This window comes from Daktulosphaira vitifoliae, unplaced genomic scaffold (assembly GCF_025091365.1).
Source record: "Daktulosphaira vitifoliae isolate Bord-2020 unplaced genomic scaffold, ASM2509136v1 Scaffold_1, whole genome shotgun sequence".
Classification (NCBI taxonomy): Eukaryota; Metazoa; Arthropoda; class Insecta; order Hemiptera; family Phylloxeridae; genus Daktulosphaira; species Daktulosphaira vitifoliae.
In genome coordinates, this window is record NW_026099572.1 from 14723240 (window position 1) to 14739745 (window position 16506).

At 25.6% G+C, this 16506-nt stretch overlaps 1 protein-coding gene across 2 annotated transcripts; it reads right to left on the reverse strand.

The window, feature by feature from the left end:
- Positions 1 to 398: 398 nt before the first annotated feature.
- Positions 399 to 16198, reverse strand: LOC126894108 (kynurenine 3-monooxygenase). Of its 2 annotated transcripts, XM_050664860.1 has the most exons (11): positions 16020 to 16196; positions 15839 to 15908; positions 13801 to 13994; positions 12546 to 12594; positions 12399 to 12486; positions 12161 to 12329; positions 11816 to 12076; positions 11646 to 11735; positions 11435 to 11575; positions 6946 to 7107; positions 399 to 539 (listed from the first exon to the last, which is right to left on the reverse strand). In XM_050664860.1, the coding sequence occupies exons 1-11, from the start codon at positions 16065 to 16067 to the stop codon at positions 459 to 461; spliced, it is 1353 nt and encodes a 450-aa protein (XP_050520817.1). In that variant the 5' UTR covers positions 16068 to 16196; the 3' UTR covers positions 399 to 458. The 2 variants fall into 2 exon arrangements, with proteins under 2 accessions (XP_050520817.1, XP_050520818.1); XM_050664861.1 differs by lacking the exon at positions 399 to 539 and having other exon boundaries at positions 7070 to 7178; positions 16020 to 16198.
- Positions 16199 to 16506: the final 308 nt, after the last annotated feature.

The window sequence follows — 16506 nt, forward strand, 5'->3', positions numbered from 1 at the left end:
ACTATATAATATTTATAAGTAGTAAGGAAGGTACGGAAAGGGGCAAAAGTCCCTTTTCTTTCGTTAAACCTTTAGGCTCAACATGCGAAAATGATCTGAATAAGCTTCTATAAACAAATTCATAATTCCCACAACTAAATTTTTGTATGCACTAAACTTGTTGACGAAAAGGAAATCTGATGGTAAGCTTTATTAATTTAGCTTTCAACGAGGTCTACGAACACCAGAACTTATAAAATAGAATATAGGGTGGACTATTTCCCTAACAAACAAATTTTTAAGTTACGACCATGCTACTAAATAATATATTACTAACTATATGAAAACACATAATTAATATTAGCTATATATTACTGAATATAATTAATAATTTAAAAATATTTTTTTGTAAGTATAAATTAATACAAAACTTATAAAGCTATATAAAATTATATAATTAGAGGTGATAAAGTTATTTTTTATTTGATTAGTTGTAAAATACATAAAACAAAAATAGATGTCAAAAGAAGTATGAAGAAAAGAAATATCTTCAATAGAACCTGAAAAATTAAAAAAAAAAATGAGTATTGCTCTCAAATACTTAAAATGGTTGGCGAGTATTAACTTCGATGCGAAGCTGAAAAGGTATTAATTTTACTATATGTTTTTTTTTTGTGTCTGTTACCACTTTTTCTCAGCTATCACCGAACCGATTTTTTTTAATGATACGTTAAAAGATCACAAATCGTATCTAGTCGAAGACATTACCCTCAAATATTGAAAAAATTTCTCTCGTTTCCTTTAATGGGAGAAACCTCCAAAAAAATTACAAAATTAAAAATCGCTAATTTTTTCAATTTTAGCTTCGATGCGAAGCTGAGAAGGTATTGGTTTTACTAAGATGTGTTTTTTTTTTTTTTTTTTTTGTCTGTTACTACTTTTTCTCAGCTCTCACCGAACCGATTTCTCTCAATGATATGTCAAATGATCACAAATCGTATCTAGTTAAAGACATTATCCTCAAAAATTTAAAAAAATTCCCTCGTTCCCCGTAAATGGGGGAAACCTCCGAAAAAATTACAAATTTAAAAATCAATAATTTTCGAAATTTTTTCAATTTTTTTTACTAAAAACTGCCGTAACTTTTTTAAAAATAATCATATCAATATAATTTTTTTTTTTATAGATGCATGATGTTATTACCTATCATTTGGTATATTTTTTTTATAATTCTGACTTTTTACCTGCCCACAGGAGGGGATTTAAAATGACAACTTTTTTACAAAAAATTAATTTTTTCAACTTAACTTTTGAAAGTGTTCCAGAAAGTCTGACACTTTTATATATATCTAAATTAAATCTTATGTAATATACTATATTATGGGAAATAAAAATTCGGACTTTATTTTATCTTCACGGTGAAAATGACTACCGAATGCTATTTTTGTGTGAAAGTTCTCGATTTTATTTTATTTTTTACTTTATATTGCTATAACTTATTGAAAAATGTATGGATCAATACAATTTTTTTATGAGAAATAATATTTATATCCCTTTTTCATTCGACATACTTTATCTTAATCAGGATATTAATAAGGAACTAGCAGATCATGTAGCTTTTGGAATAATCCACCGATTTTTTAAAATTAAACACTATCTAAATATTTGCATCAAAGCGTTTTTTTTTTTATAGTGATTTTAATCACTCTCAGATATCATTATAATAGTACCAACTATGCCACTGTGCCGTGACCCCCTTGTACTGGGTTTTTTTTATCTATTTTCACTTTGTGAAAAAATATTTGAATTAAAAAATTAATATGAAATAATGAAATTAATAAATATAAATATATTTATTTATATATTTTATATATTTATTTAAACCGGCACACACACAAAAAAAAGTTGTCCCTACTTTTGACCGGACCCACCTACGGACATGTATTTCGACCCACTGAATCCTAAATTTGAAGTCCGTTTGGCTCGACCACCCTCCAGATTTGAGTAAAATACAAAAAACCCAAAAAGGCAAAATTTTGCGAAAAACTGCAGTCACAGCAATGAAAAATTTTTGTGGACCCAGATCAAGTATGATTTGTATGTATGTTAATTTACTGAATCTGAATCTGAACGTTAATTAGCACGTTGAGTCATCAACATTTGAAAACATAGCGGAATAATTGCAATAAATTTAGAAAATCGAATAAAAACAAAAAAAATTTTTTTGGATTCAGATTGAGAATGGTTTTTATGTATTTTGTTCCACTGAATTTGAAACTAAAGTTTTCTTGACCCATTAACGTTTTAAAATTTAAAAGAAATCGGGAAAATTGCAGTTATAAATATGAGAAAAAATCTATTAAATATAGAGATGTGAGTCGGTATTACACATGTGTATTATACGGTATGATACAAGGTATGATACACGCGTATAAAATTATTTTATACCAGCTGTATCAAAAAAAAAAAAAAGCTTTATCAACAATTATATTCTTTTGGATTTGATTTTAATTGATGTACGCAATTGTAATTAATGTTATAGTTGGATTGCATTATTAGAATTAAATCTATCTATAATCGTGATTATTATTGTAGATTAACAGATATATTTTTAACACGCTTATATTAGTCACCCCTCCCCACGCCACGCTCACCACACGACGGCACACTATTCCTATAAAAATTTATTTTTAGTTATCGTACCCGTACACGCGTGCTTGTCATCAATATTATATATATATAAACAAATTTTTATTTTGACTGACCAATAACGCCCGCGTCTAATGCGCCTTACGTATATATATTTATATATTCCTACCACCGTTTATACCTCAGGTATAACGTTAGTCCGACCCGCCCAAAATACGGTTATACCTAGTGCATGATACGTTTACGTATTTAAGTCGCTTTACTTGTATATATATATACAGAGTGTTCAGTAAGTTAGGAAACAGTTAAATTGTTACAAACGATGAGTACAATAGAAATTCGTTTCCTTATTTACTGAACATTCTGTATATATATTCTAATTACTATTAAAATTTATTTATTTACACGCTTTATTTTAATTAAGAGATATAAAGTATTCATTCCGATTACGAGGGATGATTTCCGTATCGTCATTTTTCGTCACTACCTCCACGTTCCGGGAGTGAGTAATTTACGCGCCTGCTGCTTTCCTTGGATGTGGTAGCCGTTTCTCAGACTCCCTCCCCGGAATCGAACCCTGATTTCCCGTTACCCGTTACAACCATGATATTGATAGTAACTACTATCATAACATAAAACTAAAAAGTGAAAAATAAATATAGTTTAAAAAAACTAAAAAAACACGCTTTTAAAGCACATCGAACTAAAAAGTTAAAAATAATTTTTAAAATAAGTTTAAAATAATTATGAACAAAAAATACTAGTATTATTGTGATAAAAGCGTGGGTGCTTTGTGCCATATTTTTCGTATATTGAGCGCCCGACGCTTTTATCACAATAATACTAGTATTTTTTGTTCATAATTATATTAAACTTATTTTAAAAATTATTTTTAACTTTTTAGTTCGATGTGCTTTAAAAGCGTGTTTTTTTAGTTTTTTTAAAATATATTTTTAAAACATAATTAGTTGTCAGATCCGCCAGGGAAACATGGTTATCATAACAAACAAAAGCAATGGACTTGTGTACGGTATAACCGTGGTCTCGGTATGTTTTTAGTAATACCACACAATAATCTTGTCACATTATAAGCGCCAACGCATGTCAGTTCAAATGGAAGAAAATAAAAGCACAGAACAGGTGAATATATTCTGTGGTAAAAGTATTTTTTTTTGTGATTTAAATTGTTTAAGTTTAAAGTATTATTTGCAAATTACGAACTAAGATGGGTCGTCTATCAAAGCAAAAACGAGAATGAAACAGATGAACTATTTGATGATGTAATGACATATACAAATTAAGATTATAAAATATTTCATACTTAATAAAAATTAATTCATAGTACTCTGTGATACTAAAATTTATAATCGATAAGGTGCTTAAGTTATTTTTTTTAAGGTAACAAACGTTAATACAATTATCGATTTTAAGATTAATAGTAAGATGCCATATNCGATTTTAAGATTAATAGTAAGGTGCCATATTTTAATTTTTTAATAGTATATTTAAAGGATAGGATTTTTTTTTTGTTAAGAAATAGTATAAGTTATTAAAAATTTTAAGTTTTTAATGTGGTAAAATTCCAATTGTGTATTTATACTTGTTTAAAAAAGCAGAGTTCTCAGACCTTTAACATCATGGGTGGTATCTGATTGCAAATTGACTATAGTTGGTACTTAGTTGATACTAAATCATCCTCTAGAGAGGAATTCTGGATAGAGAAATATCTTAGTTCAATACTTTAACTAATTACTCCCTGATCATTTTGTTTTCATCAATTTTGCTAAAGGCTTTTTCAGTAAGTACTCATTTATTTATTGAGTTTTATGAAAAATAATCACTCTAAAGTTTATTTTTTCCCAAATTTTAGAAGAAATACACAAGAATAGCCACAAGAATTTATACGATATTATACAACAAAAAAATAAAAAACCGTATTAAAACAACTCTGATTAAATACAATGACTTGAAAAAGCAGAGAAAGTAGGCCCACAGACGTCGTCATCAAGCGACTGCAGCTCTTCAGTAGTGGGAAACTTGGCTACTAGAGAGTATACTATTACAAGAAGCAATTCCCATCTTTGTAATAAAAGTCCTGATTCATTTTGTTACGTTTGTATAGAAACAATATATATTGTTGTTCAATAATGAAGTATTGAATTATTTATTACTCTATAGGGTTCGTCAAAGGTATACTATTGGATATCGATATCGTATTGAATTTCAGAGATATTATATCTCAATATAAAAAAAAAATTGTTCCGATTATCATTGTTGTAAAACTCAGACTATGGTATACCAACTATATCAGACAATAATATTAATATAAAAAAACCCAGCACAGGGGGGTCGCGTCACAATAGTGACGTGGCATAGATGGATCAAGTATAATGATATCTGACAGTGATTAAAATCACTATAAAAAAATAACGCTTCAAATCTTTAGATAGTGTTTAATTTTAAAAAATTGGTGTATTATTCCAAAAGCTACATGATCTGCTAGTTTCTTATTAATATCCTGATTAAGATAAAGTATGTCGAATGAAAAAGGGATATAAATATTATTTCTCATAAAAAAATTGTATTGATCCATACATTTTTCAATAAGTTATAGCAATATAAAGTAAAAAATAAAATAAAATCGAGAATTTTCACACAATAATAGCATTCGGTAGTCATTTTCACCGTGAAGATAAAATAAAGTCCGAATTTTTATTTCCCATAATATAGTATATTACATAAGATTTAATTTAAGATATATATAAAAGTGTCAGACTTTCCGGAACACTTTCAAAAGTTTAAGTTGAAGAAGTTAATTTTTTGTAAAAAAGTTGTCATTTTGAATCCCCCCCTGTGGGCTGGTAAAGGATTAAATTTATAAAAAAAATATACCAAATGATAGGTAAAAACATCAAGCATCTATAAAAAAAAATTATATTGATTTGTTCATTTTTGAAAAAGTTATGGCAGTATTAAGTAACAAAAATTGAAAAAATTTCGAAAATTATCGATTTTTAAATTTGTAATTTTTTTGGAGGTTTCCCTCATTTACGGGGAACGAGGGAATTTTTTTCAATTTTTGAGGATAATGTCTTTAACTAGATACAATTTGTGATCTTTTGATGTATCGTTAAAAGAAATCGGTCCAGTGAGAACTAAAAAAAGTGGTAACAGACACACACAAAAATAAAAAAAAACACATCATAGTAAAATTAATACTTTCTCAGCTTCGCATCGAAGCTAAAAATGGCTATTTAAAAAAATGACCAACTACTTTTTGTCAAAATTTTATAATATACATTATACTTTAGAAGTTACCTTCACNCAGTTTCCCTGTGGATAGGGGATAAGAATACTTTCACGACCCCGATACCAGCCGTAAGAGACGACTAATGAGGTTTCATCAGGTTAACATGTGTACAATTTTTGTCAAAAAGTATGAGGAGTCCTGAACCAAAGTTAGGCGGATTGTCCCATTTCGGACAAGTTGTGCGGTAGTTGTTTCACCAGTCATATGTACAGGTCTACTTAACGCTTGTAGTGTCAACGGTGTAGGAACATTATTACTTAACTCTAGGCTGAACTCGTGTATAAGATAGATAAAAAGTAAGAATAGGTGACAGACCCCAAGTAGTGGGGTTAAAGTGAGAAAAAAAAAAGATATAGAGTGTTCAGTAAGTAAAGAAACGGGTTTCTATTGTTTTTATTGTTTGTAACAATTTACCTGTTTCATTACTTACTGAACACTTTCTATAGATAATTACCAAATCTCATAACGATAAAAAAATATTTTCAAATTAGTTTAGGTATTTAGGTTTTAAATAATAATAATAAAAGATTATAAGTGCTGTTACAGAATAAAACATCATCACTATCATCTAATAGGGATTTTTTTTTTTGAGCTTAATGATTTCATTATATTTTTCAAAATGGGTTTTAACTAGTTTAAATTTTAAAATTTTTCTTTTTATCTCAACTCTATTTTTAATAATATATTTTAATACAAAAAATATTAACAATAATATCACGAACTGTTTTTGGCCTAATATCAAATTATACATATTTTATAACAAAGTGACCAAAATTCAAACAATTTTTCTTCGATTATTGCAATATTTTAAAAGTAATCAATATCCTGGGAAAAATGCAAAATGTCGGCGATATCGACATCGAAACAAAATATCGACATAGTAGACAGTACTAAAGTGTTAATCGATTAAATTTCCCAGACAATATTAATTTGTTCAAGTTCGTTCACTATAAATTGTTTAAATACTAGTATCATTTTTATATAAAAATTATAATATAAATACCAACCTTATCCTGCCATTCACTTTGAAGTTTGCATTGACTGTAAGGAATAGACGTAAATGTAACTGAATTATATAAAGGTATCCAAACTTCAGGAAATAGTTTAAATAAAACATTATCAATTTTTTTTCGCCATAAAAACGTTCTTCTAGTCACTAAATCTCGCATCTGTTATGTAATTGATAAAAACATTTAATTATTGATAAATTTCAAAAAGACTGTACCAATTTCATTGTAACCTGCTCTGGTAAATAATTGTATTAGCGATAAGCAAATATGTTGGAGTTAAAAATGTAAATAAATATATAATTATTACTTTTTTTCGAAATTTTTTTACTAACTTTAATAATTAAAAAATTGTAAAACTTATTTGTCTTATATATATATATATATTTGTGGTTGTCACAAAAATATGATAATCCAATAACTTTTGATTCAATTATCATTTCGTTGAATTTTTATTAAAAACAATTATGACCCTTTTAGATTATATTAGTATTTTAGATTATATAAGTATTTTTTTTATTTATTATTAATAATAACAGTAATAATAAAATATATCTTATTTTTAATTTTAAAACAGTCATTTTTTTTGCAAAAATTTTGGTGAACCGAAAACATTAGGTAATAAAAAATAAACTTTTATAAGTGTTCCGGAAATACTAACACTTTTATAGATATTTTAAATTAAATCTTATGTAATATACTTAAATATTAAAAAAAAAAATTTTGGACTTTATTTTGTCTTCACGGTGAAAACAGACATATTTTTTATATTTTTAACTTTATAACGCTATAAATCTTTGAAAAATGTATGGATGAATACAATTTTTTTATGAGAAATAATATTTATATCCCTTTTTATTCGACATACATTATCTTAATCAGGATATTAATAAGGAACTATCAGATCATGTAACTTTTAGAATAATCCACCAATTTTTTAAAATTAAACACTATTTAAAGATTTGCATCGAATCGTTTTTATTTTGATAATGATTTTAATCACTACCGCTATGCCGCCACCCACCCGTGATAGGTTTTTTTTAAATAACACCATTTCTCATTATATATTATAAATATATATATTTAATTATATATTACACTTATTAATTATAAAACTTGTAATAAGAATATAAATAAAAATACAGAGTTCATGTAGCTTTTGGAATAATCCATTAATTTTAGCTTCGATGCGAAGCTGAGAAGGTATTAATTTTATTATGATGTGTTTTTTTTTTTGTGTCAAAAGATGTCAAAAGATCACAAATCGTATCTAGTCGAAGACATTACGCTCAAAAATTGAAAAAAATTCCCTCGTTCCCCGTAAATGGGGGAAACCTCCAAAAAATGTACAAATTTAAAAATCGCTAATTTTCGGAATTTTTTCAATTTTTTTTACTTAAAATTGCCATAACTTTTTTAAAAATAACCAAATCAATATAATTTTTATTTAGATAGATGCATGATATTATTACATTTCATTTGATATATTTTTCTTTTTACTTTTTACCAAACCCTTTACTTGCTCACGGGGGGGATTTAAAATAACAACTTTTTCACAAAAAATTAATTTTTTCAAATTGACTTTTGAAAATGTTCCGGAAAGTCTGACACTTTTATATATATCATAAAATAAAGCTAATGTAATATACTTTATTATGAAAAGAAAAAATTTCGGACTTTATTTTGTCTTCACGATAAAAATGGTACCGTATGCTATTTTTGTGTGAAATTTCTCGATTTTATTTTTTACATTTTTAACTTTATAATGCTATAACTTATTGAAAATTCTATGGATCAACATAATTTTTATAATATAAAAATTATGAGAAATCATATTTTTTAATAATCCGTTTTTCATTCGACATACTTTATCTTAATTAGGATATTAATAAGAAACTAGCAGATCATGTAGCTTTTGGAATAATCCACCAATTTTTTAAAATTAAACACTATTTAAAGATTTTCATCGAAGTGTGTTTTTTTTTTGATAGTAATCAATTTTAGATCATTTCTAAAAAAAATGATTGTTAGTTTCTCCTGAATTAACAATTGATTTTTACAANCATTTCTAAAAAAAATGATTGTTAGTTTCTCCTGAATTAACAATGGATTTTTACAATTATAAACAAATTTTATAATATGCTCAATTGAGTAAATCTTTTTAACATCTTTGTTTTGATAGGTTCATTTTGTTAAAGGAAATCATTAAAATTAATTAAGTTCTGAATATTTAAATTGTAGAATCTTAATTAACACCAAAAGTTGTTTGGAAATGATTACTATTACTTCTATTTAAGTTATCTATTATGATAAAAATGCAATAAAATATTGAGCTATTCTGATAAATTTACTATATATAGTATTTTTAAAACTTCCTAACTGCATATTAATCTTAACGATACAATTTTTGTAACTCTCATAAAATTTTCTATTTAATGATGTTAATTTCAAACTTGCCAATTGAGCTATAAGTTGTGGTAAAATAAGTAATTTTTTTTTTATTATAAACATTCACAAAAATCAACTTTAAACGATTAAAAAAATAGGTTAAATATGTCATTTTCCTAATTTTTAACATATTAATAATCAAAATCAGTATTAATTTAAAACAATTTTTTTTTTTGTTCTTAATTACTTTCTTTTTATATGCAAATACTTATTTTTTAATAATAAGTAATAATATTAAAACTTAGAAGTAATAGAAAAAGTTTAATTGCACATTTGAAAACATCACGAAAAGATGATTTAGAAAAGTATATTTTTGTTTATGATTAAAGTTCATTTTAGTCTAGTGTATTTATTCATAAATAACAAAATTTTTTTATTAAAAAGTATTGCATCAATCCCTTTAAATTTTTATACGCATTATAAGTATATGAATATACAACTCCTTTTTATTTTTATAATATTTCTATAAAAATTACAATCTTATTAAATATCAATTTCATACTAAATTTAATTACTTTAATTATTATGTATTCATATATTATAATTATAAATCGGAATAAAATTAAGGGAATAAGAGTTATGGTTGCTTTTGAAATAATCTACCAATCTCTTAAAATTAAACACTATTTNGAAATAATCTACCAATCTCTTAAAATTAAACACTATCTACAGATTTGCGTTTCTAATGATAGTGATTTAAATCACTGTCAGATATTATCTATACTTGTCCCATCTATGCCGCGACCCCATTGTGCTACTGTTTTTTAAAATTAAACATTATCTATAGATTTGGATTGAAGCGTTCTTTATGATAATGATTTTAATCACTGTCAGATATCATCAAAAAAAAAGTATGTCGAATGAAAGAGGTATATAAATATTATTTTTCATAAAAATATTGTACTGATCCATACGTTTTTCAAAAAGTTATAGCATTATATAGTTAAAAATAAAATGTATAAAATCGAGAAATTTAACACAAAAATAGCATACGATAAAAAAAAATAAATTCCCAAACTTTTTTTTTTCCATGATAAAGTACATTACATTAGCTTTAATTTAAGATATATATAAAAGTATCAGTATTTCCGGAACACTTTCAAAAGTTAAGTAGAGAAAGTTAATTTTTTGTGAAAAAGTTGTTGTTGGAAAAAATCGGTTTGATGAGAGCTGAGATAAAGTGATAACAGACACACAGAAAAAAAAACATATAGTAAAATGAATATCTTCTCAGCTTCGTATCGAAACTTATACGATTTTTGTAAAAAATTACAATATTAAATTATTAAAAATAAATGTCATATTATATTTAATTGCTATACTTAATATTTATTCATATATTATACTTATAAAATTTAAAACTTGTAATCAGGATATAAATAAGGAAATAGGATATCATGTTGCTTTTGGAATAATCCACCATTTTTTTAAAATTAAACACTGTCTACNGATAAAAAAAAATAAATTCCCAAACTTTTTTTTTTCCATGATAAAGTACATTACATTAGCTTTAATTTAAGATATATATAAAAGTATCAGTATTTCCGGAACACTTTCAAAAGTTAAGTAGAGAAAGTTAATTTTTTGTGAAAAAGTTGTTGTTGGAAAAAATCGGTTTATAATCGTGATTTTAATCATGATGTGACGCAACTATGTCACATCCCCACTGTAACGCGACCCCACTATGCTGGGTGGTTAACATTAAATATTTCATTTAATCTATAAGTTATAATGTCGGAGCAAATCATGGCAAATGACTAACAATTACTTAAGACCAATGGTGTCAATTATTAAAAAATGAGCTAGTCATTTTCCTCTTTCGTGTTTATATGTATGATTAATAATATTTGTTATAAATATTCTGAATTTCGATTATTAATATATATTCATGTGAAGATTTATATCTTAAGTATATCAAAACCTTATGTACAACTATAATTAATATAAATTGAGTGAATTTTAGCTTAACACATGTTGTATATTAAATTAAAATGTGGATTTGATCAGAATTCTTATGTTATTTGTTAAATTTTATGTATACCTCAATGTAGTTGTAAAATGCCATATCACTAATAGCTTCAGCATCTCTAATTCTTTTTACAGAAAATGATTTGATAATCATTTTTAAATCGTGATCATATTCTTCAAGAAGTTGATTTAAAACTGTGCAGTCTTCAAACCCCTTCAAAAATATTTTACTTTTTAAAATATTTTTTTGTGTTTATTACTACATTTTTTTAATTGTTACTCACAGCGTTCATACCTTGGCCAAAAAAAGGAACAATAGCATGTGCGGCATCACCCATCAAAAGAAATTTGTCACTATAATGGTAAGGGTTGCACTGAAAATTAAATTAAACAGAATGTATTAAGTAGAAATAATCAAAAATTAGAATCGAAAAATTTTAAATAAGTAAAATACTTTAATCGAAATTAATGGTTGTGGTTTAATAGACTTAATTTGATCTATTAAATCATCAATTGAAATGAATTCAGTAAAATCTTTGAAATATTCAACAAAAAATGAATGAATTGCATCTTTTTTGCTTGGATCTAAAAGAGACGAAAAATTTTTGTTCGGCATGAACAATGTACAAGTCCACGATTTATCTTTATTTGGTAATGCTATTAACATAAAAGTTCCTCTTGGCCAAATATGAAGATGATTAGAAATTAGTGTTTTCTGTATAAATTATTATTTTTTATGTATTAAAATTTCTTTAACAAACATTGAATAATTTTTAAAGTATTTTAACTGCAGTGTTACATTGTTTCCGTCATATTTCAAAATAATCTCCATATAACTATGATCGATATAGTTCTGTGAAAAGTTAAACATTGGTAAATGTGACATATGAGTTCGAAGAGTGGAATGAGCACCATCGCACCCTATAATCAAATCATGCTTTACGATTCTTTTACTTTGATTTTCTGAGCTAAAATAAACGTATAAAACATTTTTTTAATTAGTTACATTTTAAATAAAAATTTTTTAATACATTTACTTTTCAAATGATAATGACCCATTTGTAAAATTTACATTGATCAATTTATGAGAAAATTTCAATTTAATGTTGGAGTACTTTTCAAGTTCTATAAAGTTAAAACAAATTTAATTCAACTCTTAAAAATCGTATTTTAATAAATATTACTTGTAAGTAATAGTTTGTTGAGCTCTTTCCTACTAACTGAATATAGACACTAAAAAATAAAAAAAAAAATGAATACATACATTCAAATTTTTAGGTTCGATGCGAAGCTGAGACGGTATTCGTTTTACTATGTGATTTTTTGTCTGTTACCACTTTTTCTCAGCTCTCACCAGGCATATTTCTGTCAACGATATGTCAAAAGTTTACAAATAGTATCTAATCGAAGACATTACCCTCAAAAATTGAAAAAATTTCCCTCGTTCACCGTAAATGGAGGAAATCTCCAAAAAAATTACAAATTTAAAAATCGTTAATTTTCGAAATTTTTTCAATTCTTTTTACTTAAAAATGCCATAACTTTTTTAAAAATGACCAAATCAATATAATTATTTTTTATAGATGCATGATGTCTTTATCTATCATTTGGTATACACTTTTTATAAAATGACACCTTTTTTGCAAAAAATTAATTTTTTCAACTTGACTTTTAAAAATGTTCCGGAAAGTCTGACACTTTTATATATATCATAAAATAAAGCTAATGTAATATACTTTGTTATGAAGAAAAAAAATTTCGGACTTTATTTTGTCTTCACGGTGAAAATGGCTACCAAATGCTATTTTTGTGTGAAAGTTCTCGATTTTATTTTATTTTTTACTTTATATTGCTATAACTTATTGAAAAGTGTATGGGTCAATACAATTTTTTTATGAGAAATAATATTTATATCCCTCTTTCATTCGACATACTTTTTTTTAAAATGACACCATTTACCTTTATATATTATAAGTATATATATTTAATTATATATTACACTTATAAATCATACAACTTGTAATCAGGATATAAATAAGGAAATAGGAGATCATTTAGCTTTTTTAAAATTAAACACTATCTACAGATGTGCATTGAAGCGTTTTTTATTATAGTGAATTTAATTACTGTCAGATATCATTATACTTGCACAACTATGCCGTGACTCCCCTGCGATGGGTTTTTTTTAATAAGGAAGTAAAAAAATTACATTATTATATCAATGTAAAATAACAAAGTATTTTTTAATACTGTTTAACATACAAACATATGTTCAATTATTTTGAATATATGTTAGTTTATTTTTGTGGAGATAACTAATAGTAAACGATATTTTATCCTTTTCGAATTTATCAACCTATTTGAAGGTTTTATCATATTAATTTTTCGTTTGTAGGTAACATTCATTGACGTAAAAGTTAAATTTAAGACAATTATTACTTTATTTTGGAGTACATCATATGGTATACTGAATAATTTTCCATCGTTTGCATGAATCATTCTTCCAGACATAGGTTCTGTGAGCTCTTCGATTACAACATTATCAAGACCAACAAAACGTAACGCTTTTACACCCCTTTCTGAGAGTGCTAAATTTATTGATCGTCCAACTGATGTTACCATTAATCGTATATCTAAGAAAAAAAATTAATCTATTATAATCTTATTATTCTAACTTAATATTATTGAAAAAGTAAAATAAAATATTTGATCTTAAAGCATAAAATTTTTCAGTCATTTTATTTAGTATCCCCTAAAGGTGGTCTAAGGATTAGTGTAGAGGAGATTCGATGACCATTTGGTATCTCTAGCTATGTCATTGCTCTTATATAATGAGAAAATTATAAATTTATAATTATTACTTTAGTAAAAATGAAGTTGTCATAGACATGTTAGTTCAAAATTTAATGATTATAACTAATTAGTACTCAACAAACTTCAATTTTTTTATATAATAAAGTATTAAAAAATTAGCCTTTGTTAGAAAAATAACTTAACAATGTCAATTTTTTCGTAATATGCACAATGTTCTGCATTACGCATCTTACATCATCAATAAAAAATTATTACTCTATATTTAATACCAATTGTATACTATGCATTTTATCTTAAAAATAATTATCATGTTATGTTTAAATTGTATACAATAAACTGAAAATCACTAAAAGCACTGACGGCAACAACCCATGATGGGGGTAATTGAAATTAATATAAAAAGGCGTTGATTTTCTAAGAGATTCTCATTCTCTCTCCTTTTTGAAGATCTGAATTCAATAAAGAATTCAGAATTCTTCTATTTGATTTATTTTTATCAAACTAGCCGCGACCCCGTGTTGTCGTCGGTACATTTTAAAACGATATCGAATACAATTATTTTGCGTCAATACTTTATTTATTAAAAAGGAACAGTATAAATCTGAACGTAAGATATATAAAAGAAGTAAGTAAATTTATATTAACCCAATTATTTTGAATTAATAATCTGAGTAAAGAATGGTAAAGCAATAGATTTTTTAAACATCATTTTTTTTAATTATTAATAACTATTTAGTGCTTGGTCATATACTTCGACTGGGTGTCTGAGAGGAGGCCTCCGCCACTCCATGAAAGCCTCAGTATTTCCACTAAAGTACATAGTTAACACCACCCTCCGACTGGGTGTCAGGAGGCCAAGACAAGAATACCTCAGCGTTTAATATCTCTATGAGAGGAACTTAATACATATCTTTTTATATCTACTTGTCTTTGCTGTTCTAAACCCTCGGACTCTACAACGCCGAAAGAACCTCGTTGTTCCTGAATTGACCAAATCCCCAAATATCCAACATTGGTTATAAATACCCAAAGAGCTTTTTGCTTATTTTTGTATTACTACAAATTTTTTTAATTATTTTTATTATTAAATAAGCTCGGCGACTTATTTAAACGGAAAAATATTGAAATCGCACATACTATAGGTAAATAAATACATTTATCTTAGGATGTGTAAAACAATAAAATCAGTCAATTCATTACTGTAATAATTACAAAAAAGTAATTCTTATTTCTTATTTATTTTTAAAATTAAGATATGAAAATAAAACAAAATTATAGTAATGGTAATAAACATTCAGGTGTTCAAAATGTAAGGAAACAGGTCAGTTGTTACAAACAATGAGAGTAATTGAAACCCATTTCCTTACTTACTGAACATTCTATATAATATAAGTATTACGTACACAATTATTAAAATTAGTAAATACTTTTTTTTAAGAAGATAATTTAACATAAATAAATTCAATAATGCAATTATAATTATAAAAGTACTCATAATTATATTTTTCTGACACGCAATAACCTTCAACCAAAATATCATTAAAAAAACAAATTAAATATAGTTTTAAATTTAAAAATCAATAAGAATAACCTTTCAATATCATTTAAATATTGTTTACAAAAAAATTGAATTATGTTATGAAAAAATAAAGTTCAAATATACCTTTTCGACTTTCATACACAGTTATATCGTATCCGTGTTCAGCCAAAAAACATGCACAGAGTGATCCAACCTATTAAAATAACGTAAAATGTAAAAAAATAATAATTACAATTATAACTCAATTTCTATTATTTAGAATAACACATATGGTTGTACAGCTAAATTAAATTCTATTACTTACCGGCCCTGCCCCAATAATGGCTACTCTAATTCTTGACTGAGATGACATTACTCAGAAATTTTATTCGATATAAAACAGAAAACAGAGTAAATTAAACTATACACTTAATTTATACAAATGGCTGTGGTATATATATGATTATGTAATAAGAAATTAAATATGATACGAAAACCATATAAGTTTTTCAACTTGTGTTAGAATAACTTTACAATAAATTATATAACAGAAGAAACGTATATCAATGTTAAATACCTTTTTTTTAACTAAAATAATCAATATTTATTTATTATTATTTAAAATTTTAAGTTACCTACTAAATTGAAACAAAAGCTTGTTACGTTGTTATATGTCAATAGGATAGTCATACATAAATGTTATTTATTAAAATTTATGAAAAAAATATTTTCATTCAAAATCAAGCAAACGTGACCATTTTCGACTAATATAGCTTTAGTTTCCTAATGTTTGGAATTTTTTCATAAAATTT

Bases quoted from the DNA above. Each gene is read 5' to 3' on its own strand.
- LOC126894108 (XM_050664860.1), bottom strand. From the start codon at position 16,067: ATGTCATCTCAGTCAAGAATTAGAGTAGCCATTATTGGGGCAGGGCCG. The intron at 13,995-15,838 runs GTATATTTGAAC...TTTTTTTCTTAG, and splicing joins TGTGTATGAAAGTCGAAAAG to ATATACGATTAATGGTAACA. The intron at 540-6,945 runs GTTGGTATTTAT...TTAATTTTTCAG, and splicing joins AAAGTGAATGGCAGGATAAG to GTTCTATTGAAGATATTTCT.